This window comes from Salmo salar, chromosome ssa05, assembly GCF_905237065.1.
Source record: "Salmo salar chromosome ssa05, Ssal_v3.1, whole genome shotgun sequence".
NCBI lineage: Eukaryota > Metazoa > Chordata > Actinopteri > Salmoniformes > Salmonidae > Salmo > Salmo salar.
In genome coordinates, this window is record NC_059446.1 from 66,107,754 (window position 1) to 66,131,000 (window position 23,247).

The following is a 23,247-nucleotide window of genomic DNA, read 5'->3' on the forward strand; positions in this document are numbered from 1 at the left end:
AGATTCCTCTTTCCATTCACCAAATTGCGGGTTCACAGTGCACTGTTGGGGTTTGGAAGCTGGAATTATTTGCAAGTGGACGAACGTGCGAGTTTGAAGTGATTGTTTGACAATCAGTTGAAAACATCATGACTGGTTGTTTTTATGCCACATTAAAAGGTAATACATGTTAGAAGTGATATGACAAATCTTTACTAGGTCTAGGGCACAAGGCCCACAGAGATCATATACAAAATGAATCGGGATTCTATAGGCCTATGTAATTCTATGATTACACCAAGGCTATAAAAAAAGGATTGTGCGCGCGCTTGGGTGTCCCGTACCGATAAGAAATGAAATCTACTTTCACCCCAGGGTGTGCGTGTGGAAACTCCTTATTTACCCAGGCCTAGTTAGTTATTTGTTCTTTCCTTTTTCCCCTCAGAATCTTTTTCCCCTTCAAGGAAATGTGATCAGTTTTAGACAGAGACTGGCTGACACAAGTGTTTACGTTGACTGATTGCGTTCTGAGAAGTGAGAGGGAGAAAGAGTGAGAGGGAGAAAGAGCAAGAGGGAGAGGGAGAACGAGAGGGAGGGAGAACGAGAGAGAGGGAGAGGTTGCGGGTGAGAGAGAGTAGGGGGGAGGAGTCAGAGTGTGGGGGCTGTGAAACACTGTCTATTTGAAACGGGACATGAGTTAAGTGCTGGGACATACAAGGGTGTCTTGAGGGATATGTATGCTGTGTTAGGGAGAGATGGGAACATGTGTTGTAGTGATGGGGCAGTATTACTGCAGGGAGGTTTGAGTTGGTTGAAGGGAACAGCGATTGACAACAATGACAATGATGTGTGGTTCTCACGTGATATGTCACCTGACCATGTGAGTTGTCCTATGCTGGTGACACCACTCTGTCCCTCCCTCCCTCCCTCCCTCCCTCCCTCCCTCCCTCCCTCCCTCCCTCCCTCCCTCCCTCCCTCCCTCCCTCCAGAAACAGCACTGTGCTCAACTCCAAGGTGGTGTCTGTGACCATCAAGCCCACCCCAGGATCCCTCTCTACCCCGGTGGAGGTCCAGTTCTCACACCTTTACAACGTGAGTGACCTTTCACATCTGACCCTCTGACCTGAGCAGTGACCTCAGTAATTGACCCCTGTAGTGTAACAGAGTAGGAAGGGCCTTGACAAATCATGTGGCTTATCCCATTAAAACACAATGTACTGATATTTGAGAGCATTTCAAAAGACTTACCATGCCTTTATCACTGCAAAGCACGTTTAGCACTTAGAAAAGCACTAGACAAATCAATTTCATCATCCTCACAACTGGAGGTATATGATAACATCTGTAATCAGAGCATATGTCCATGGAGGTATATGGAGGTATATGACAACATCTGTAATCAGAGCATATGTCCATGGAGGTATATGGAGGTATATGATAACATCTGTAATCAGAGCATATGTCCATGGAGGTATATGGAGGTATATGATAACATCTGTAATCAGAGCAAATGTCCATGGCCACGGGAATATGGTTTTTTAAATTGTGATTTTTCAGGGGGTGCTGCAGCACCCTCAGCACCCCTACTACCTGTGGCCATGCATATGTCAACCATGTGACCGTTTCTCTCTCTGTCTGATCAGGGCACCACAAACCAGACCTGCATCTCCTGGGACGAGAGTGACAGGTAAGGCCTTTGTAAATTTCTTTCTCTGGTGATACATCCATGTGCCTGCTGGGCTGCCAGACTGCAGTGTGGAGCCTGGGGGTGGAACTGCCTGAATCAACTGAATTATAGGACCTCTATGATCCTACCTGGCTCTGAAAACAGAAATAGAATTACTAGAATGGACATCCTCATTCAAGTCAATTTACCATGATGGGTGGACTAGCGGCCAGGATGTAAAGTAAGAAGTGTACCCATAACCAGGAACTAAAGTAATTATATTTCTATGGTGGACCCGCCTGGCTACCTGGCTCTGAAACACCTGCTGGTGTGGACCTTCACAGTGAGGGATAGAACTTTGGGAGACGGCTTCACATCACATCATCTCCCACTGTGACTGTGTGTTCCGTGGCTGTTCCCGCTCCACTGTTTTTTATCTTGATGAAGTGCCCATGACACACACTGACCCTGTAGAAAGGTGCTGAGTTTGTCAGACAGTTCCGGAGCTCCTCTCTGTGGGTGATGGGAGATGGGACGGGGCTAACTCTAACCCCCACGCTGCTAACACTGCGCCGACAGTGATGCAGGATGTCGAAAATTAAAAGTGTCGCTCACAGCTTTCTCTCCTGGGCAGCCACGCACACACAAACCAAGGCTTCAACACAGAGGGATGAATGGAGAGTGCTTTGGGATCTACTGAGTCAGACAAAGAGAGAGGGAGAGAGTGTATATATGTGTAGTAAGAGAGAGAGAGAGAGAGAGAGAGAGAGAGAGAAATGCGTTGCACAGTTCAACTGCACAGCTAATGTGGGTCCATTTAACACACTCTTCATATGCCTCATACACTAAAGTACCCTTTTTGTTTTAAAACCCAAAACAGAGAGAGAGAGTGAGTGAGTGAGTGAGTGAGTGAGTGAGTGAGTGAGTGAGTGAGTGAGTGAGTGAGTGAGTGAGTGAGTGAGTGAGTGAGTGAGTGAGTGAGAGATAGAGAAGCTGTGTGCAAGTGAGAGAAAGAGCAAGAGAGAGTAGAAAGTACAATGTGCCCACGGCTTTATTGCAATGCAGGTTGGAGATTTGCATTTCGATAAGTGCGTACACATGTGTTACTGAGACGAGGCATAGAACAGAGCGATCTTTTGACATAAAAAAGTTTAACCAGGTAAATGTAGACCGAGAGAGAGAGAGAGAACGACCGAACAATGAGGGAAGAGGAGAGATACAGGGTTGAGAGAAAGCAAGAGGGATGAGAGAGGATAAAGGAAGATGGATAGAGAGGCAGAGCGAGAGAGAGGGAGAGAGAACAAAACAAAATCTAATCTAGCTTCACCCACCATGTTGGGGAGTGTGGGGAGAGAAGGGGGAGGCGAGGGAGGGGGAGGGGGAGGGGGGTGACATGTTCTAAGCAAAATGTAAATCCATCTTGGACAGCAGCTATGATTAATGAGTTAATTTTTGGGGGAGAAATTGAAATGTGAGGAGGCGTCCTTGTCATGGTGGTGTCTTGTTGATAACGGCTGTGAGAGAGAGAGGCAAGCGTGTGTGAGACGGGTGGTCTTCTCTTCTAGGGCTCTTACTTCGGTCTGGGGCGGGGGGTCAATAACAACAGCAGTGTTGCCATCCTGGCCTGCAGGTTGGCATTTATTGTAATGAATCTTACCCTGGAGGCAGCTCTGCAGAGAGGTCAGTAGCTGGCACAGCCACAAAGTAATACAATCTGATTTTAAACCTAACCCTAACCTTAACTCTAACTTTAACTACACTGCTAACCCTAATGCCTAACCCTAACCTTATGTTAAGACCAAAAAGCTAAATAATATATATATTTTACGATACAGCCAATTTTGACTTTACAGTTGGCCCATCTAGTGGAAATCACTCAGTTCTGCTTCAGGGCAAGATTCATAATAATAAACGTCAACCTGCTCCTGACCTGGCCCAGTTACCCTCCCTATGTAATGGCCGTCGAAGGGAGTAGACCAAGGCGCAGCGGGTTGAGTGCTCATCTTAAACTTCTATTGAACACTTAACAAAAAACAAGAAAACGAATGACAGCTTGACAGTTTGCAGGCTCACAACTAGCAATGCAAAACCAACTTTCCACAAAAGACAAGTGAAAAAAGGGCTACCTAAGTATGACTCCCAATCAGCAACAACGATGTACAGCTGTTCCTGATTGAGAGCCATACCAGGCCAACACAAAGAAATACACAACATAGAAAAACATAGAAATACAAAAACATAGAACCATACCCAAAAACCCGATAACACAAAACAAACACACACACCCCTGCCACGCCCTGACCAAACTACAATAACAAATAACCCCTTATACTAGTCAGGACGTGACAGTACCCCCCCAAAAGGTGCAGACCCCGGATGCACCTGAAACAAAAAACTAGCAAAACAATAACCCACAACTAAAAACTCCCAAAACTACAGGGGAGGAAAGGGAGGGTGGCCACCGTCACCGATGGTTCTTCTGCAACACCCCCCCTTCCCAATACTCCCCCCTACAGAGGGGGCTCAGGAGCGGGACGCAGACCCTGCTCCACCACTGGCTCACCCCACTTCAGTGTCGCCTCTAGAGCGAGGTCCCTCTCCGTCGACCCCGGACTGGGGACCCTCGCAACGGGCGACTCTGGCTGCGTCGGACTGGAGGGAGACTCTGGCTGCGTCAGACTGGAGGGAGACTCTGGCTGCGTCGGACTGGAGGGAGACTCTGGCTGCGTCGGACTGGAGGGAGACTCTGGCTGCGTCAGACTGGAGGGAGACTCTGGCTGCGTCAGACTGGAGGGTGACTCTGGCTGCGTCAGACTGGAGGGTGACTCTGGCTGCGTCAGACTGGAGGGTGACTCTGGCTGCGTCAGACTGGAGGGTGACTCTGGCTGCGTCGGACTGGAGGGCGACTCTGGCTGCGTCGGACTGGAGGGTGACTCTGGCTGCGTCGGACTGGAGGGCGACTCTGGCTGCGTCGGACTGGAGGGCGACTCTGGCTGCGTCGGACTGGAGGGGACTCTGGCTGCGTCGGACTGGAGGGCGACTCTGGCTGCGCCGGTTCGGACTGTAGGGCGACTCTGGCTGCGTCGGACTGGAGGGCGACTCTGGCTGCGTCGGACTGGAGGGCGACTCTGGCTGCGTCGGACTGGAGGGCGACTCTGGCTGCGTCGGACTGGAGGGCGACTCTGGCTGCGTCGGACTGGAGGGCGACTCTGGCTGCGCCGGTTCCGGACCGTAGGGCGACTCTGGCTGCGCCGGTTCAGGACCGTAGGGCGACTCTGCTGCGCCGGTTCCGGACCGTAGGCCGCCTCTCTCGGTTCCGGACTGTGGGCCGTCTCTCTCGGTTCCGGACTGTGGGCCGTCTCTCTCGGTTCCGGACTGTGGGCCGTCTCTCTCGGTTCCGGACTGTGGGCCGTCTCTGCTGGCTCCGGACTGTGGGCCGTCTCCGCTGGCTCCGGACTGTGGGCCGTCTCTCTACGGGGCACTGTTGCCGGACACTCTGGACGAGGCACTGTCGCCGGATACTCTGGACGAGGCACTGTTGCCGGACACTCTGAACAGGGCACTGTTGCCGGAGGCTCTGGACGGGGACTGCGCACTGAAGGCCTGGTGCGTGGGGCTGGCCTAGGAAGCGCCAGACTAGGGACACGCACCACAGAGCTAGTGCGAGGAGCAGGATGAGCTGGACTGGGCTGACGCACTGGAGGCCTGGTGCATGGGGCTGGTAGTGGAGGTACCAGACTGGAGACACGCACCCCAAGGCTAGTGCGAGGAGCGGGAACAGGATACACTGGGCCGTAGAGGCGCACTGGCAGTCTCGAGCGCAGGACTGGCACCACCCGTACTGGCTGGGTGCCCGCTTCCCCCCGGCAAATGCGGGACGCTGGCACCGAGCACACCGGCCTGTGGATGCTCGGCCTCGACGCCGTGCGCATCACCCCATAGCACGGGGCCTGACCAGTACCACGCTGCCTCCGGTAAGCACGGGGAGTTGGCTTAGGTCTCAACCCTGGCCCAGCCAAACTACCCGTGTGCCCCCCCCCAAAAAAATGTTGGGGGCTGCCTCTCAGGCTTCCATGCCAGCCGTGTTCCAGCAAAACACTCCCGGTCCTCTCCAGCCTTCCTCCATGGTCCCTCTCCGGCTAGGATCTCCTCCCAGATCCACGACTCCCGATAGCTCCTCTCCAGCTCCTTACCACGCTGCTTGGTTCGTTGGTGGTGGGAAGTTCTGTAACGGCCATCGAAGGGAGTAGACCAAGGCGCAGCGGGTTGAGTGCTCATCTTAAACTTCTATTGAACACTTAAAAAGAAACAAGAAAACAAATGACAGCTTGACAGTTTGCAGGCTCACAACTAGCAATGCAAAACCAACTTCACACAAAAGACAGGTGAAAAAAGGGCCACCTAAGTATGACTCCCAATCAGCAACAACGATGGACAGCTGTTCCTGATTGAGAGCCATACCAGGCCAACACAAAGAAATACACAACATAGAAAACATAGAAATACAAAAACATAGAACCATACCCAAAAACCCTGATAACACAAAACAAACACACACACCCCCTGCCACGCCCTGACCAAACTACAATAACAAATAACCCCTTATACTAGTCAGGATGTGACACCCTACCTTATCTCTCCTCACCCACCTCCACTTCTTTATAAACCCACAATCTGATTTGTTTTCTTTACAGTTTGTTTCTTATTGAATTTAGCTTCCCCTGTTCTTTAATCTGTCTGTTGGTTTTAGTTAATACATAATTCATTATGATTTGCATTGCTGGATGTTATAGCACCAGACTAAACCATTTTTGAAATAATGTCAACTATTTTGACCTGGGCTTGATTGAGCTTGTCTTGCTTAAAACTTCTTAAGGATAGGCGGGACACCAGCCGACAACATCCAGTGAAATTGGAGGGCGCACAATTCAAGTAAATAATCGGAATATTAAACATTCATGAACATACAAGTATCGTATATCATTTTAAACCTTAAATTCTTGTTAATCTAACTGCATTGTCCGATTTAAAATAGGCATTAAGGCGAAGCATACCATGCGATTGTCTGAGGACGGCACCCCGCATTTCGTGACAAAAAAATTCAAAATATTCCATTACCGTACTTCGAAGCATGTCAAACGCTGTTTAAAATCAATTTTTATGCGATTTTTCTCGTAAAATAGCGATAATATTCCAACCGGGCGACGTTGTATTCATTCAAAGAGAGAAAGAAAAACATGGAGAATTCACATGAACGCGCATCTCCAGTGTCACTGTTCTCAGCCTGACCACTCACAAAATCTCCTGCTGTTTTTCGCCCAGAGACTGGAGAGACGTCATTCCACTTTCTGGCGCCTTCTGAGAGCCAATGGAAGCCTTAGAAAATGTCACGTTACAGCAGAGATGCTGTATTTTCGATAGTGATGAACAAAATGTCAGACAGGGCACTTCCTGTATGGAATCTTCTCAGGTTTTGGCCTGCCATATGAGTTCTGTTAAACTCACAGACAACATTCAAACAGTTGTAGAAACTTTAGAGTGTTTTCTTTCCAAATATATATATATGCATAAATGCATATTCTCCTTTCTGGGCAAGAGTAGTAACCCGTTTAAATCGGGTACGTTTTTTATCCGGCCGTGCAAATACCGCCCCCTAGCCCCAACAGGTTAATGGAACCAATAGAAATGTCGGAAAAGTTGCCAACCCTGCACATTTGGCTCTGTAGGAAGACTAGAGCAAACTCTAAGCTTATTTAAAAGATTTCAAATAGTATTTTAACCCAGGGATGTCTGGGATGTTGTAGCGGTCAGGCAGGCCCTGCTGTCCGATTCATTCATGTTATCCTGGCCTGTTGTTGGCAGGGGCGTTCACACATTCAGTGCTACTGGACCGCAACCCAAATTATCCCATTAGACCACGATGAGGTGTGTGTGTGTGTGTGTGTGTGTCTGTGTGTGTGTGTGCTGTGTGTGTGTGTGTGTGTGTGTGTGTGTACTGTGTGTGTGTGTGTACAGTGTGTGTGTACAGTGTGTGTGTGTGTGTACAGTGTGTGTGTACAGTGTGTGTGTACAGTGTGTGTGTACAGTATGTGTGTACAGTGTGTGTGTTGCTGTGGCTTGCTGTGTGGTTGGGAGAGCGGCCTAATCGTGTCATCCACAGAGACTCTGCGCTGAGTTATAATATTGGATTTCTGTTAGGGTGATGTGCTAATGTTAGCACTGAGCCTACTCCTGGGGCTACAAGACTGTACTACTCTCTCTCTCCCTGTCTCTCTCTTTGTCTCTCTCTCTCTCTCTCTCTCTCTGCTTGTCATGGTTTTCACCCCTTAGCACTCTCCATCCATTTGCACCATGGGTAACCCTATCAGGGACTGCTGTGAGGTGGCCCTGGTGCACTGTGGGTAACCCTGTTGGAGGCCGTGATGTGTTGTGATGAGATGTCTTTGGCCCTGAGGTACAGACCTGGGTTCAAATAGTATTGGGTTTCTTTCAAATACTTCATCTGCTCTTGATTGAGTCTTCCTAGCGCAATGGAACCACTGGAATAATCAACACAGTGCAAACCCTGCCCAACGGGCTCTCCAGACTGAAGCAATTAAATGCTTCAAAGTATTGGAAAGAACACAACTACAATTTGAACCCAGGTCTGCTGAGGCACAGTCCCAGGCTATCACTGGTTTGTTGATTTGTTGGTTGGTTAAAACCCTGGGGGCTGCTGTGTGTTCCTGGTGCCACTAGCCCCAGAGACCTGCAGGAGATCATGTTCCCCCCATCTTGATGAGTCCCTTTGGGGACCACTCTGTTTGGGAAGAGGATGTAAGGGCTCACTTGAGATGGATGGAGTGTGATATCACCAATGTACCGTCCAGCATCACTGTGCCATGGGAGAGAGAAACACACAACTCCCATGAAGACATGAGGAACCAACAACGATTGGGCCATTCTCTGTGCACCTGCAGTCAGACCGATATGAAGAGAGGACTAAAACTGAGCCTTTGTCAGGGTTTTAGAACAGCTGTGTGGTAACTTAGGCAATTGTGGATGGTATGATGTTGTAAACAACAATGAAATAGCTGCGGTCTGACATTTCAGCACCATGCATAGTGGGAAAATATGGTTTCTGATATTTGGAGTTTAGCACCGCATTGTAGTGGACAGCGTATTGGCAATGCAACGTCACTGGCCACTGAGAATACCCCATTAACCTCTCTGGGATATGTGGACGCTAGCGTCCCACCTTGACAACAGCCAGTGAAATTGCAGGGCGCCAAATTCAAAACAACAGAAATCTCATAATTAAAATTCCTCAAACATACAAGTATTAAACACCATTTTAAAGCTTAACATCTTGTTAATCCAGCCACAGTGTCTGATTTAAAAAAGGCTTTACGGCGAAAGCATACCATATGATTATGTTAGGTCAGCGCCTAGTCACAAAAAAACATACAGCCATTTTCCAGCCAAAGAGAGGAGTCACAAAAAGCAGAAATAGAGATCAAATGAATCACTAACCTTTGATGATCTTCATCAGATGGCACTCATAGGACTTCATGTTACACAATACATGTATGTTTTGTTCGATAAAGTTCATATTTATACCCAGAAATCTCAGTTTACATTGGCGCGTTATGTTCAGTAATGTTTTGCCTCTAAAACATCTAGTGATTTTGCAGGGAGCCACATCAATTTACAGAAATACTCATCATAAACGTTGATATAAGATACAAGTGTTTTACATAGAATTAAAGATACACTTCTCCTTAATGCAACCGCTGTGTCAGATTTCAAAAAAGCTTTACAGCAAAAGCACACCATGCGATAATCTGAGTACAGCGCTCAGGCACCAAAACAAGCCATACTGCCATGTTGTGGAGTCAACAAAAGTCAGAAATTGCATTATAAATATTCACTTACCTTTGATGACCTTCATCGGAATGCACTCCCAGGAATCCCAGTTCCACAATAAATGTTTGTTTTGTTTCGAAAAAGTCCATATTTATGTCCAAATACCTCCTTTTTGTTCGCGCGTTCAGTTCACTATTCCAAATGCAGAAGGCGCATGCACTAAGTCCAGACGAAAAGTCAAAAAATTGCATTACAGTTTGTAGAAACATGTCAAACGATGTATAGAATCAATCTTTAGGATGTTTTTATCATAAATCTTCAATAATATTCCAATCGGACAATTTCTTTGTCTTTAGAAATGAAAAGGAACTCAGCTTGCTCTCACGGCCACGCGCGTGACTGAGCTCATAGCATTTTTCCAGACACCTGGTTGAAACAGCTCTTATTCTCTTCCCATTCACAGTAGAAGCATGAAACAATGTTCTAAAGATTGTTGACATCTAGTGGAAGCCTTAGGAAGTGCAATATGACCCCACAGACACTGTATATTGGATAGACAATCACTTGAAAAACTACAAACCTCAGATTTCCCACTTCCTGGTCGGATTCTTCTCAGGTTTTTGCCTGCCATATGAGTTCTGTTATACTCACAGACATCATTCAAACAGTTTTAGAAACTTCTGAGTGTTTTCTATCCAAATCTACTAATAATATGCATATCCTAGCTTCTGGGCCTGAGTAGCAGGCAGTTTACTCTGGGCACCTTATTCATCGAAGCTACTCAATACTGCCCCCAGATCCCAAAGAAGTTAAATGAGGGAAGAGGCCAACAAGCAAGACGTCTAGAGGGGAAGGCTCCCCATGAACTCCACGCTAAGCTGTTCAGCAATATTGTTTTTGAATGTTAAAACCTTAGAATTGTTAGTAATGCTTTATAGTAAAAGTGGGTAAAAGTTTAGTCAATCCCATAAACAGTGAGTGACAAAGTGGTGTGGATTTAGCCTGGTCCATTTAGGGTAATTAAGACTTAGAAAAACATGGTATCTGTCAATGTTCAGTCAACACTCAGAATTCACGTTTTGATTAATACGCTCAACTAAAGAATGGTTAACAATATAACAGAAAAATAAACTACATATGTATTTAAAGTGCTTTCTTATTGGGTTGGAATTGCAGTTATTGTTGATGTATGGTCCAGTACGCTACAACAAAGGCCTAGACCAGGCCATCAAAAACCTACTTACCTGTAAATGGAAGTTAGGATGGCATTACAGCCACATGAAGTACTGTAAAATGGGTTCACACAATAAAAAATGTTTTCCAGCTGATTAATTGTCTATTAGGTGCACAAATATGATCTCTTTAGCTTTTAAATTGTTCCACCAATAACGCAATCTAAATCTAGGGATAAATAAGGAGATTCAATAATAACTTAGATTTGCATTATTATTATTATTATTATTATTATTATTGTTGTTATTACCCCCATTGCTATTGTTTGTTTTTGGGTTATTTGTGAATTCCAACTCTATGTTGCAATAACCTGGCCAAGCAGAAACCTGAGCAGCACGGCATCTGGCTCACAGATAACCTTTCATCACCATTTTCACTGCGTTTTCTGCGCTCTTGCTCGCTAACCGCGGAGATGTAAAGGGGATTTGGAATTAAATAGCTGGTGTCTGTAACGTGGTGGGGGATTTGACTAGCTTTCACCCGTTTTTATTCACCGCAGCGCTCTCTCTCTTTTCCCGCAGCTCCTCGCTGCTCGGATCGTGGTCTGCCAGGGGTTGCAGAGCCGTGCCTGTCGACTCATTCAGCACCAAATGCGTGTGTGACAGACTCTCTACCTTCGCCATTTTAGCACGGCTAAATCCTGACATGGTAAGTCCGACAACTTCCTTCATTCTTTTATGTTACGGTATCCGAATCGAGGTGCTTGTGTATGTATCTCACGGGTTTAGTGAAAAAGGGCGTCATTGCCATTCGGTATCAACAGAGCCCTCGCGCGCGCCCGCCCGCCCTCTCTCTCTCTCCTCTCTCTTGCTTGCGACATGCAGATGCCATTCAGCAAGTGCTCTGTGTGTTCTCAAATAAAGAATTTGGGCATCTTTCAAGTCGTCCCACCGAGCAGAAAAGGGAGATTTGTGTCGACATGACACATTTTAGTCAAGGTACATTCAGTTTATATATTCCAACTGCAAAATGACCGTGTTGACTATTGATTTGCACACATTACATGCTGAATAAGAAATTGTTAGGCTATGTGAAAAATTATTTTAGGGTTTTAGATTAGCTATTATTATAATCATGTTCAGAATCCTTGCATATTTCATGTTGACATTGTCCAATGTAACATAATAACATATTATTCCAGCATTTTGACAAATTAAATAATATTTTCCAGCTGCCTAAATATTCTCCAATGATGCAATAACATAAAATGGGGCTAAAATAACAGAACAATCATAGATAATCAGTATTTGATTCCAGCGGGAGATAAATAGGTGTGTTAATATGACAATATCTTTACTAAACCCTGCAGAATTCCAGTGATGGCTCAAACCGCTCAAATGTGGCCCAGTTTCTGAGGGGAGATGAAAAGGCCAGTACTGTCATTGTGAGGAAGTGTTCATTCAGAGCGATTAGTTATTATTAGACTGGAAACTGCTTCTGAAGCAGTTGTTCACTAGTTGCCCTGGTAACAGCATGGGCGGCACCAATGACTCTTAAAGCTGTAGAAGACCCTATACTAATTCACCACCACAGCCTTTGTGCTGTGTGGCCTAGATAGAGGGAAGGGAAGAACGCCTAGATAGAGGGAAGGGAAGAACGGATGGATGGATGAAGGGAGGGATGGAATACCATTAATTTACCCCTCCTGGGCCAAAATATTCAGACAGATGCGACATTTACTCATTTTAGATATGCATGTGGTTTTTATATGGCGGTTCCAAAATGCTACATCAAAAGGAGGGGATGGGGATGAGAAAATGTGCACCTGCAAGCAATGGACAAGCTTAATTTGATGGGTCTTAGGAAAGCAAATAAACACGGCAGTCTTTCGCCCTGAGAATCTGCAGCTGTGCGTTTGATGTTCTGTATCTCTCTTCTCCATCTCTGTCTCTCTCTCTCTTCTCCCTCTCTCACACTCCCTCTGTCTTCCCCTCGTCCATCCTAGAGCTACGATTATTCAGCCAGGGGGTGATGATCTTGGAAGTGTGTGTTTGTGTGTGTGTGTGTGTGTGTTTGTGCACCTCTGCAAGATGTTTACAGATCATCACTTGCTATACACACACAGAAGCAGTTGCTATCCTTATTACACACCGCTGCACACATGCATACAGTTACACATACGGCACACACACACACACACACACACACACACACAGTTTATTTGGCGTGTGCCTGTGCGATGGGCAGCAGTCGTAGTAGCATCATGTGTTAATAGCACTCCGCAAGTGATTGCTGCTTCTCCCTGGCCGGACACAGTATTATCCTCCCCCTCATTCCTCCTTCCATCTCTCTACCTCTATTCATCCCCCTCTCTACCTGGCCACTCAACAGGACTTTTCACAGCAGTGTCGCAGTCTGGGGGCTTTTAGATGCCCTAAGGGAAGCATATTGTGGCAAGTATATTCACCTGGTACTGTGCCAGGAGAGAAGGGCACTCCTTTTCCTCCCCCTCTCTCTCTTCCTCCCATTCCTCCCCCCTCCCTCTCTTTCCTCGTCTCTCTCCCTTCTTCCCTCCTGCCATGCTAGTGGGGTTGTGAGACAGCCATGGATATTGAACTAGCTAATTATTCCTGCAGCAACACTTGCCACATTCTGAATGGCACAGCCCCTCTCCTCTCCTCTGTCTGCAGCTAGCCTCATACAGCCCCAGAATGACAAACACCCAGTCTCTCACTGTCTCTCTTCTACCCCTTTATCCCCTCTCCCTCTCACTCCTGCTTAGTCATTTTCCCACATCCTTTTCCTCTGTTGCTTTCTCTGCCTCTCTCTCTCTCTCTCTCTTTCTCTCCACATAGTAGGTCTCTGTCCCGCCCCTTTATCACTCACTCTCTTCATCTCTCCTCTCCTGTCTTCTGTAATGTTACCACGTTCAGTCAGTCTTACTCAGCTGCAGGCTGTAGAAGGAAAGAGAGAGAGAGAAATTCACTGCAGTCTTATCAAAAGGCTCAAACCTGAACCCAGCAGGCTTGTGTTTTTGGGAATAGGATGAGTGTGTGTGTGTGTGTGTGTGTGTGTGTGTGTGTGTGTGTGTGTGTGTGTGTGTGTGTGTGTGTGTGTGTGTGTGTGTGTGTGTGTGTGTGTGTGTGTATGAGAGACAGACAACTCTTTGTTAGAATGTCTCATGGGTCTGTGAGTACGCAGTTCACACACCTACAGACCTGCCTTTGAAAATGTAATCCATAGTAGACCTCTAGATAGTAAGACATAGATCAACTAACTCAACAGAACCACAGAACAGCTTTGTGTTTCCCATTATATCAGAGAGACTGTTTCTCACGCTGTAGCTACACCACGACTCATTAATGGATTCATGTTCATTTAGAAGCTATCCTACTTGGGTTTGAGTCACATACAGTCAGATACAGAGTTCAGTGAAAGGTCATAATCAAAGCCTGTTAGTCTGACTCTACAAACTAGACACACCCAGGCTAGGTATCATTGAACTACTGTTTCCATGGTGATTCCCAGAAAGTCTTGATGGTGTTGGATAGCTGTTAACACGATGATACTGTATGTATACCTGAATATCTGCATTGATACAGGACAGCAACCAACAAATCAAGAACACCATTTAGCCATTGAGAGACGTACAGTTGAAGTCGGAAGTTTACATACACCTCAGCCAAATACATTTAAACTCAGCCTTTCACAATTCCTGACATTTAATCCTAGTGAAAATTCCCTGTCTTAGGTCAGTTAGGATCACCACTTTATTTTAAGAATGTGAAATGTCAGAATAGTAGTAGAGATAATTATTTATTTCAGCTTTCCCAGTGTGTCAGAAGCTTACATACACTCAATTAGTATTTGGTAGCATTGCCTTTAAATTGTTTAACTTGGGTCAAACATTTCGGGTAGCCTTCCACAAGCTTCCCACAATAAGGCGGGTGAATTTTGGCCCATTCCTCCCGACAGAGCTGGTGTAACTGAGTCTGGTGTGTAGGCCTCCTTGCTCGCACACACTTTTTCAGTTCTGCCAACACATTTTCTATAGGATTGAGGTAAAGGCTTTGTGATGGCCACTCCAATGCCTTGACTTTGTTGTCCTTAAGCCATTTTTCCACAACTTTGGAAGTATGCTTGGGGTCATTGTCTATTTGGAAGATCCATTTGCGACCAAGCTTTAACTTCCTGACTTGAGATGTTGCTTCAATATATCCACATTTTCCTGCCTCATGAAGCCATCTATTTTGTGAAGTGCACCAGTCCCTCCTGCAGCAAAGCACCTCCACAATATGATGCTGCCACCCCCGTGCTTCACGGTTGGGACGTTGTTCTTCGGCTTGCAAGCCTCCCCCTTTTTCCTCCAAACATAACGATGGTCATTATGGCCAAACAGTTCTATTTTTGTTTCATCAGACCAGAGGACATTTCTCCAAAAAGTATGATATTTGTCCACAAGTGCAGTTGCAAACCGTAGTCTGGCTTTTTATAGCGGTTTTGGAGCAGTGGCTTCTTCCTTGCTGAGCAGCCTTTCAGGTTATGTCGATATAGGACTCATTTTACGTGGATATAGATACTTTTTTACCTGTTTCCTCCAGCAACTTCACAAGGTCCTTTGCTGTTGTTCTGGGATTGATTTGCACTTTTCGCACCAAAGTACATTCATCTCTAGGAGACAGAATGCGTCTCCTTCCTGAGCGGTATGACGGCTGCATGATCCCATGGTGTTTATACTAGTATACTATTGTTTGTACAGATGAACGTGGTACCTTCAGGCATTTGGAAATTGCTCCCAAGGATGAACCAGACTTGTGGAGGTCCAAAAAAATAATCTGAGGTCTTGGCTGATTTCTTTTGATTTTCCCATGATGTCACTGATTATGAAGGTAGGCCTTGAATACATCCACAGGTACACCTCCAATTGACTCAAACTATTTCAATTAGCCTATCAGAAGCTTCTAAAGCCATGACATCATTTTCTGGAATTTTCCAAGCTGTTTAAAGGCACATTCAACTTAGTGTATGTAAACGTCTGACCCACTAGAATTGTGATACAATGAATTTTAAGTGAAATTATCTGTCTGTAAACAATTGTTGGAAAAATTACTGGCGTCATGCACAAAGTAGATGTCCTATCCGATTTGCCAAAACTATAGTTTGTAAACAAGAAATTTGTGGAGTGGTTGAAAAACAAGTTTTAATGACTCCAACCTAAGTGTATGTAAACTTCCGCCTTCAACTGTATATGCTCCCTATCTGAAGGCAGTTTAGGTCAACTCTGGGATAGTGTAGCCTCTTCCGGATGGGAAGTCTCTGTCTCTCTCACTAGGCGATTGCACTGTACGGAGTTCACGTCCCACATCCCTGCTCTGCCATTAGTGGAGACAGAGAGGGCTGTAAGAGTTACTCGGTCTCAGCGGACATTGTTCCATTCGGCTGCACTCGTAATCTTTTTCCTTCAGACAGAGAGAGAGGGGAACTCACCGCAGTGCAGATTAATCAAAGGATTTAATTAATTTGGCCCTCTAGCACACATCAAACCTGGAAACAAGACAGACTATAAACTCCAATTATCTTCTGCTTGAGGGTGGAATGCACAACCATAGACGCCCCTCCTCATCTCCCCCCCATATCCCTGTTATAAGACTGGCGCTCTCCCTTCCACCTGCATCTCACCTCTAGCTACCCCAACACCACCTCAACCCCCCCTGCACCCCAACCCTCCATCCCTATCCCTTCCCATCAGACCCATTCACCTACATCCACCCCCCAACACCACCTCTAACAAACCTTAGCAAAGACAGCTGCCCTTAGAACATGTTTCCTTTTGGAACACATGACACGTTAAATCAAGATAGTCTTCTAGAGTAAGCAGACTTCATTAAGCTACACTCCTGAACATGGGCCTCTTGAACATCCTCTAGTCTTCAGGTCACACCCACATGTTGGATATGGCTCGCTGTTAGTACTGCTGTGTAGAGCACATAATGGTATATTGAGGAACGTAGTCAACACACACGCCTGGCCTGCGTTGGGAGAGTGGCATGTCAGTGCCCAGGATGACATGCATGTGAGCCTGCAGGCTGCACTACTCCCTCAGATAGATACACTGTCTGCCAGCTAGATGCTTTCACTCTGTTCAGGCGACAGCAGGGAACACTCGTCAGTCAGTGCTGCTAAGCATGTATGAGTCAAGTCTGGGAATTGTGTCAGAAATACACACACACATGCACGCACGCTCTTAAACACACAGACACACACACACCAGTGAGATGCATAAAGCAGCCACAGGGTCAGTGGGTTGCTGCAGCCTTCCTCCCCTCACTGCCTCTGCTGCCAAGCTACCGTACCGACATCCTGCATCACCATGGCAACTAAGATAATGGCTGCTGCGGGAACATGGAGACGGCGACCTGTTGTTGTCGATGCTTTTACAGGAGGTTTTGATTATCTTGCTGTGTTTCATAGTATAATGTTTGAATCTGGCTGAATCAGACTTCACGCCTGACAATATAATCTGTCAAAATGTGCTTCATGGCCTTCAGCTAAGAATCTGTGTGGTGATTCACCTTGGAGTCACCTTGCTCTCCATATCCAGCCAAGGCCCAAACAGCAGCCTGTCTGCCAGCCTCTCTCCAGCTCCCTGCTCCCTTTATCAGATACCAGATATACCTAATTCTGTACACGGCACTGCGCATGTCTGTGTGTGTGTGTGTTTGTGGGGGTCCTGTGTGTGTGGCTGTGTGGCTGTTTTAGCTTTGCAGTCCTGAACCAGGAGAGTGGAAGAAAGAATCTGTTCCAAAATAAGGAGAAGAAGACAGCTTCTTTACATTTCTTTACAGTCCTTAACGGTCTGTGTGTTGACTGTATGTGCGTCTCCTGCAGAACATGGATAAAATGCAGCTTCCCTCTGTGACGCTGATGGTGGGCTGTGGAGTCTCCTCTCTCACCTTGCTGCTCCTCATCATCATCTATGTGTCGGTCTGGAGGTGAGAACACATTGACTCTGGTCTTTTGTTTCTAGTGATATCTGAGTAGTTACTATGCCCAGCTGTCCTGTGCTAGGCTGGTTTGGTTACACATCCACCATAGTTGCTTGAACCGTGCTGGAAAGGACAAAGTGGACTAAATCTGAGCCAGCATAGTGCTGTTCAGGTTGGCTTGATAGTGTAAAAAGGCTAGAGCTTTTGAACCGTTTAAGTGAAGGAAGTATGGGTGTGGTTGTTGATGGTTGACGGTCAGTTGGGAAAGGTGTGGACCCCTCAACATGTTGTCTCTCCTCAGGTACATTCGCTCCGAGCGCTCCGTCATCCTCATCAACTTCTGCCTCTCCATCATCTCCTCCAACGCCCTCATCCTCATTGGTCAGACGCAGACACGGAACAAGGTAAGAGCCAGTGAACAAGCTGTATCTCACCACGTACTCTCTCAAGTTCTTGTAAAGATCCTTTACTCACATCTCTCCATCTCTTCCCTGTTTCCTCTTTCAACCCCCCTCACACTCTCCTTCTTTCTCCGCCTCTTCTTCTCTTTCTCCCTCACTCTCTGTCCCTCTCTTCCTATCTTGTGTTCTCTCCCTCTCTCAGGTGATCTGCACGCTGGTCGCTGCTTTCCTGCATTTCTTCTTCCTGTCGTCGTTCTGTTGGGTTCTGACAGAGGCGTGGCAGTCATACATGGCCGTCACTGGCCGGCTTAGGAACCGCATCATCCGCAAGCGATTCCTGTGTCTGGGCTGGGGTGAGGATGCTGGGGGGGTGGGGGTGAGGATGCTGGGGGCGGGGGGGGGGGCAGGGGGGATCAGTTTTATCTGTTTCTCTGTCTGTCCATCTGTGTGTCCATCCCATCCCTACCCAGTAGTGACCTTTCTCCCTCCTCCTCCTCCTCAGGTCTACCGGCTCTGGTTGTGGCAGTCTCTGTGGGTTTCACCAAAGCTAAGGGATATGGCACCGTCAACTAGTGAGTCTGCTATCCCTGATATTGTTGCTTTGTGTCTCCCTTTGTCTAGACAAGTGTATTTCTGTCTCTCTCTCTCTCTCTCTCTCTCTCTCTCTCTGTATCTTTCTTTCTGTGTACCTCTATATCTCTTTCTTCTTCTAAACCTTTCCATATTGGATTAGCTAACTGTTTAAAGAGCATTTAAGACATGTGATACAGAATCCTTATACATGGGGGTTGTATTTGTGTGACCTGACTGCTGGTAGCTGACTTGACCTCTTCCTCTCCTCGCTCTACCCCTTTTCTCATGCCATCTTTCTTTCTTTTCATTTGTCTTTCTCCTTCCTTCTCACCTGCTCTTGGTGTCACTCTCTCTTCCTGCCTTTTTCCTTTCCTCCTCCTCCCTCTCTTCCTCTTTCTCTCTCAGCTGCTGGCTGTCTCTGGAAGGTGGTCTGCTTTATGCGTTTGTGGGACCGGCTGCCGCTGTAGTCTTGGTACTTCCTATCTCTCTGTCTCAGCCTCTATTTGTCTGAGAAACCTTTGTTGCTTTACTGATCTGAGATGAACATTTAGCCACAGAAATATGTAAGATACTGTAACGCTTATCTTGCCCTAACCATAAACTTACCATTTTGGCTTAATGCAGTCAACATACTACTATTGGTTTTAGCCAGTCAATAGATTGTACATTATCCTAACTAACGTCTTCATCAACCATGTATAGTCATCAATGGACCCTATGTGCAAGATTGCTACCACTTGACTAACTACATGTTATTACCTTGACTTAGCAGTTACAACTTTATATATATACTGAAGGTTTGATATGTAAAGCTATTGTGTTTATGTGTGGGACTGATATAATTCACATGCATGTATCATACTCTATCATTTCTGTAGTCCCATGTCAGACTGACAGACAGAGTGGTTGTAGCTATATGTTCTGAATGACTAAGAGTTTTACTCTGTATCTGGCTGCTTTGTTCACATCTCTCTTTTCTCTCTGACAGGTTAACATGGTTATCGGGATTCTCGTATTTAACAAACTGGTGTCCAAAGACGGCATTACTGATATGAAACTGAAGGAGAGGGCAGGGTATGCCTTATCCTACCACACATCCATCTCACTGGTCCACCAATAATCAGCCTGGGGGCATACGCTTGGGGGCGGGGCTAGCGATGCCATTGGCTCTCACATTTAGAACGCAGGATCTAAGAAAGAGTCAGATGAGGAAATTGATAAGAGCTATTTTTTTTGGAAGACAAAATTTAGAAACAGGGGAGATAACAGAATAGGAGCACAGACAAAAGGAGAGAGGGAGAGAGAGAAAGAGAGAGCGGGAGGAGAAATATAGTGAGAGCAGAGAGAGAGGGAGGGAGGAGAGATATTGCGGGAGCAGAGAGAGAGAGAGAGAGAGGTGAGATTGGGGAAATGAAAAAGAGCAGATATTGAAAGGAATATGTGGATGTTTTATAAGACAGACAATGATCAATGATTGGAAGATTTGTAGAGGATGAGGTCTGACAGAGAGGGATAGAAGAAGAGAGGAGCGAGGGAGGAGGGAGGGAGGGTGGGGAAGGAGGGAGGGAGATATAAGAAAAGGGAAGATGAGAAAGAATGCAGTGGTTATCGGACCCTCCCATTAAGAAACAAGATGGCGCATCAGTGCTCATCTCATGGCTATCATGTTGGTTTCATTATACTCTGCCATATACTGTATGTTGCTTTTACACATTCACTCAGCTTCTCTTCATTTTCAGGTGTTGCTATATAATGTACATTTCTGTATATCCATCTTTCTCATTTATTTTGTTTCGTTGATTGTTTTATAGGGAAGGGGAGCAGGGGCCCTATGGGTATAGAGTAGAGACCTCAGAGATCACTCAAAGCACACGATAATGTCATGTGTTTGATTTATTGTACGCCGCTAATGCTGTCTCTATGTCTATAGAAATTGGTTTATTTTCCGTTGCTTTGTTAAAAAGGCTACTCACTACAGTATGAAACATACTCCATCTGATACATCTGTTGTGTTGGAGATTTTACTACGGCGTTTTGGCATTTCCAAGCTCGTGCTGAGACAGGATGGAAGGTTTTCAACCTAATTCAGCCTTAAAAGCTGCTTTCTTTATACTTACTACTGCTCCTTAATACACACAGTAGCATGTGCAGTTCAATACACGCCAACGTTGTGAGAGGTCATGACCTTCAGTCCCTATATAACCCCACGGTTGACCTTTGACCCCTCGGTGTACCCTGCTCCCCCCTTCTCGCAGGCTGCTGTTCTGTGCCCTCATTGGCGATCGTTAGTACATCCAACTGTATTGTTGTTTATTTATGTATTTATTTTCTCTGAACAACATGTTTGCCTCTCTGCAATGATCTATTCTTGAACTGTACAAGTTTGTTTCTTGCTGTCTGAAACGTTTTGAGTTTGCACAGAATCCCCCCCTCTCTCACTCAGGGCTCCTCCTCTCCAATCAGGAACACCTCAATCTCAGCTCCCCCTTTCCACCTCGTCACTGATTCGGTAAAAAATCTCCCCCGCCCACTGTTGTTGACTGTATTGGCTATCAGCCCTGCTCATGGCCCACCCACTAAATCTCCTCCCCCTGGCAGTAGCGCTCTCTGATTGGCTTAATATCCCCTCCTTACACTCTGATTGGCTTAATACCCCCTCCTCACACTCCCCAACTAGTAGAATTGTAGAATCTCTTTCCCTGCTATCAATATCCCAGCTTCCATCTAAAACCAGCTAGACAAGCACTAGATGTATAGAATAACTATAAACATAAACTGCAGTGCAAAATCTAGAACACGGTTGTGATCCATAGTTCTGTTCAAAGTAGTCACATTACTAAGATACAGAATGAATACTGACAGAAGTATAGGACATGGCAGAGAGTAGTATATGACAGGGTGTGTATGTTCGTGTGTGTTTAGATGTGTGAGTCTGTGCTTTGGCCCGTGTGTTTGTGTGCATTCGATTATACAGTGGGTACTGGGGGGTTGTTTAAGGGTTGTTTTACACCGATGTTGCGCAGCAGACCACTGGGCTATCAGTGATGCCTGGACCGAGGGGAGAGGGGGCAGAGGTGGCACCAGAAGACTGGATGCATACACAACACATTAGGATACCATGGTATTCTTTGATATTATACTCACTGTTTGGGCCCGCTCTGCTCCCTCACAGCCTTCTCAAGGATCAGATTAAGCATACGTGGACTGAAGGGTGGAGGGACTATGGGGAGGGGGCAGGGTGGCACTGCAGAGTGGATACGTGGACTGAGGGGTGGAGGGACTATGGGGAGGGGGCAGGGTGGTACTGCAGAGTGGATACGTGGACTGAGGGGTGGAGGGACTATGGGGAGGGGGCAGGGTGGTACTGCAGAGTGGATACGTGGACTGAGGGGTGGAGGGACTATGGGGAGGGGGCAGGGTGGTACTGCAGAGTGGATACGTGGACTGAGGGGTGGAGGGACTATGGGGAGGGGGCAGGGTGGCACTGCAGAGTGGATACGTGGAAAACAGAAGGGTGTTAGTCTCTTTGCCCCCTCGCATGCCTTTCAATACCTAACATGTTTAATCAAGATAATTAATGATTACTAGATGATGCGCCTAATGAGGCACGGCGTACTGTGGCTCCACTCTCTCATATCTCAGAGATTTAAATGTACCCTCGCTGCCTGGCGAGGCTCTCTCTCTTTCCTCCACCCCTACAATTAGAGGCTAATTGGATGGGAAAATGGAAACAGACAGGAGAGTAGAGGACAAGACAGGAGAGAAGAGGAAAGGCCAACTGTAAAGCCATCCAGGCAGAGCTGCTGGGGTGTACTGTTTCCTCATTCCTCTTTTCAGGAAGCACTGTGTTAGCAGGTTGCTGTTCATTTACTTTAACCCTAGTTGTCACTATACAGACTGGCTCCTCCCAGACTCACTGGAAAAAAGTGGCAATTGTTACAGAGTGGACGATCCAAGTGAAAGAAATACCAGTAAACTGGGTAAGCTTTGTACCCTTGTTTGTCGACTGGGAACCGCCAGGATATCACCTATCTAATCTCTTCTACCCACATTGTTGAGACAGAACAATGAAGTGAGCATTTAGCTGAAGAATATTGCTTGTTTGATTGAATACCTGGATCTGATTTGAGCAGGTCTATGTGTCCCTGTGGATATGGGTGTTTCCTACTCAGCTTCATTCTCTCTCACTGAACTCTCTCTGTCATCTACACATCATAAAGACAAGGGAAATGGTGTTGTATTTCAAAAGCTACTGATTGCTTTTTAATATAACAGCCTTTGGCAGAACGTGGGGGGGGTTGGTTGTATTGCCTTTTTACTTGAAATGGAATTTCTTATAATGTGATTTTTAATCCGTCTGTCCAGCGGCTGTACGGAATTGATCGTTTAATTGTTGTTTTGCGAGCGGCCATTTTGTGACACTGTTCTTCTCGAACTCTGTTTCTTCTAGATGTGTGTTTCTTGTGGGAGTATTTTGATATAATGAAACAGCTTTCAAGCCATTGTGTTGAAGTATGGATGCACAGTTTATTGTTGCATCACGTCCTACTAATAATCTCAGTAATCACATACCCTCTCGTGTATTATTGCTGTATTATTTCTCATACAGTATGTCATCCATGAT

General features: G+C 46.2%; 1 protein-coding gene across 6 annotated transcripts in view; it reads left to right on the forward strand.

Moving 5' to 3' along the window:
* Nucleotides 1-23,247, forward strand: part of LOC106605503 (adhesion G protein-coupled receptor B1) — a 95,026-nt gene that overhangs the window by 61,559 nt on the left and 10,220 nt on the right. For 5 of the 6 annotated variants that reach the window (XM_014201235.2, XM_014201238.2, XM_014201231.2 and 2 more), the window contains exons 17-25: nt 969-1,071; nt 1,623-1,666; nt 11,245-11,371; nt 17,552-17,655; nt 17,951-18,053; nt 18,253-18,403; nt 18,553-18,622; nt 19,029-19,095; nt 19,612-19,697. In XM_014201235.2, the coding sequence (XP_014056710.1) occupies nt 969-1,071; nt 1,623-1,666; nt 11,245-11,371; nt 17,552-17,655; nt 17,951-18,053; nt 18,253-18,403; nt 18,553-18,622; nt 19,029-19,095; nt 19,612-19,697 (855 nt within the window). Of the gene's footprint in view, nt 1-968; nt 1,072-1,622; nt 1,667-11,244; nt 11,372-17,551; nt 17,656-17,950; nt 18,054-18,252; nt 18,404-18,552; nt 18,623-19,028; nt 19,096-19,611; nt 19,698-21,066; nt 21,133-23,247 lie in introns of all 6 variants that reach the window. The other variant, XM_014201234.2, reaches the window with a different exon arrangement.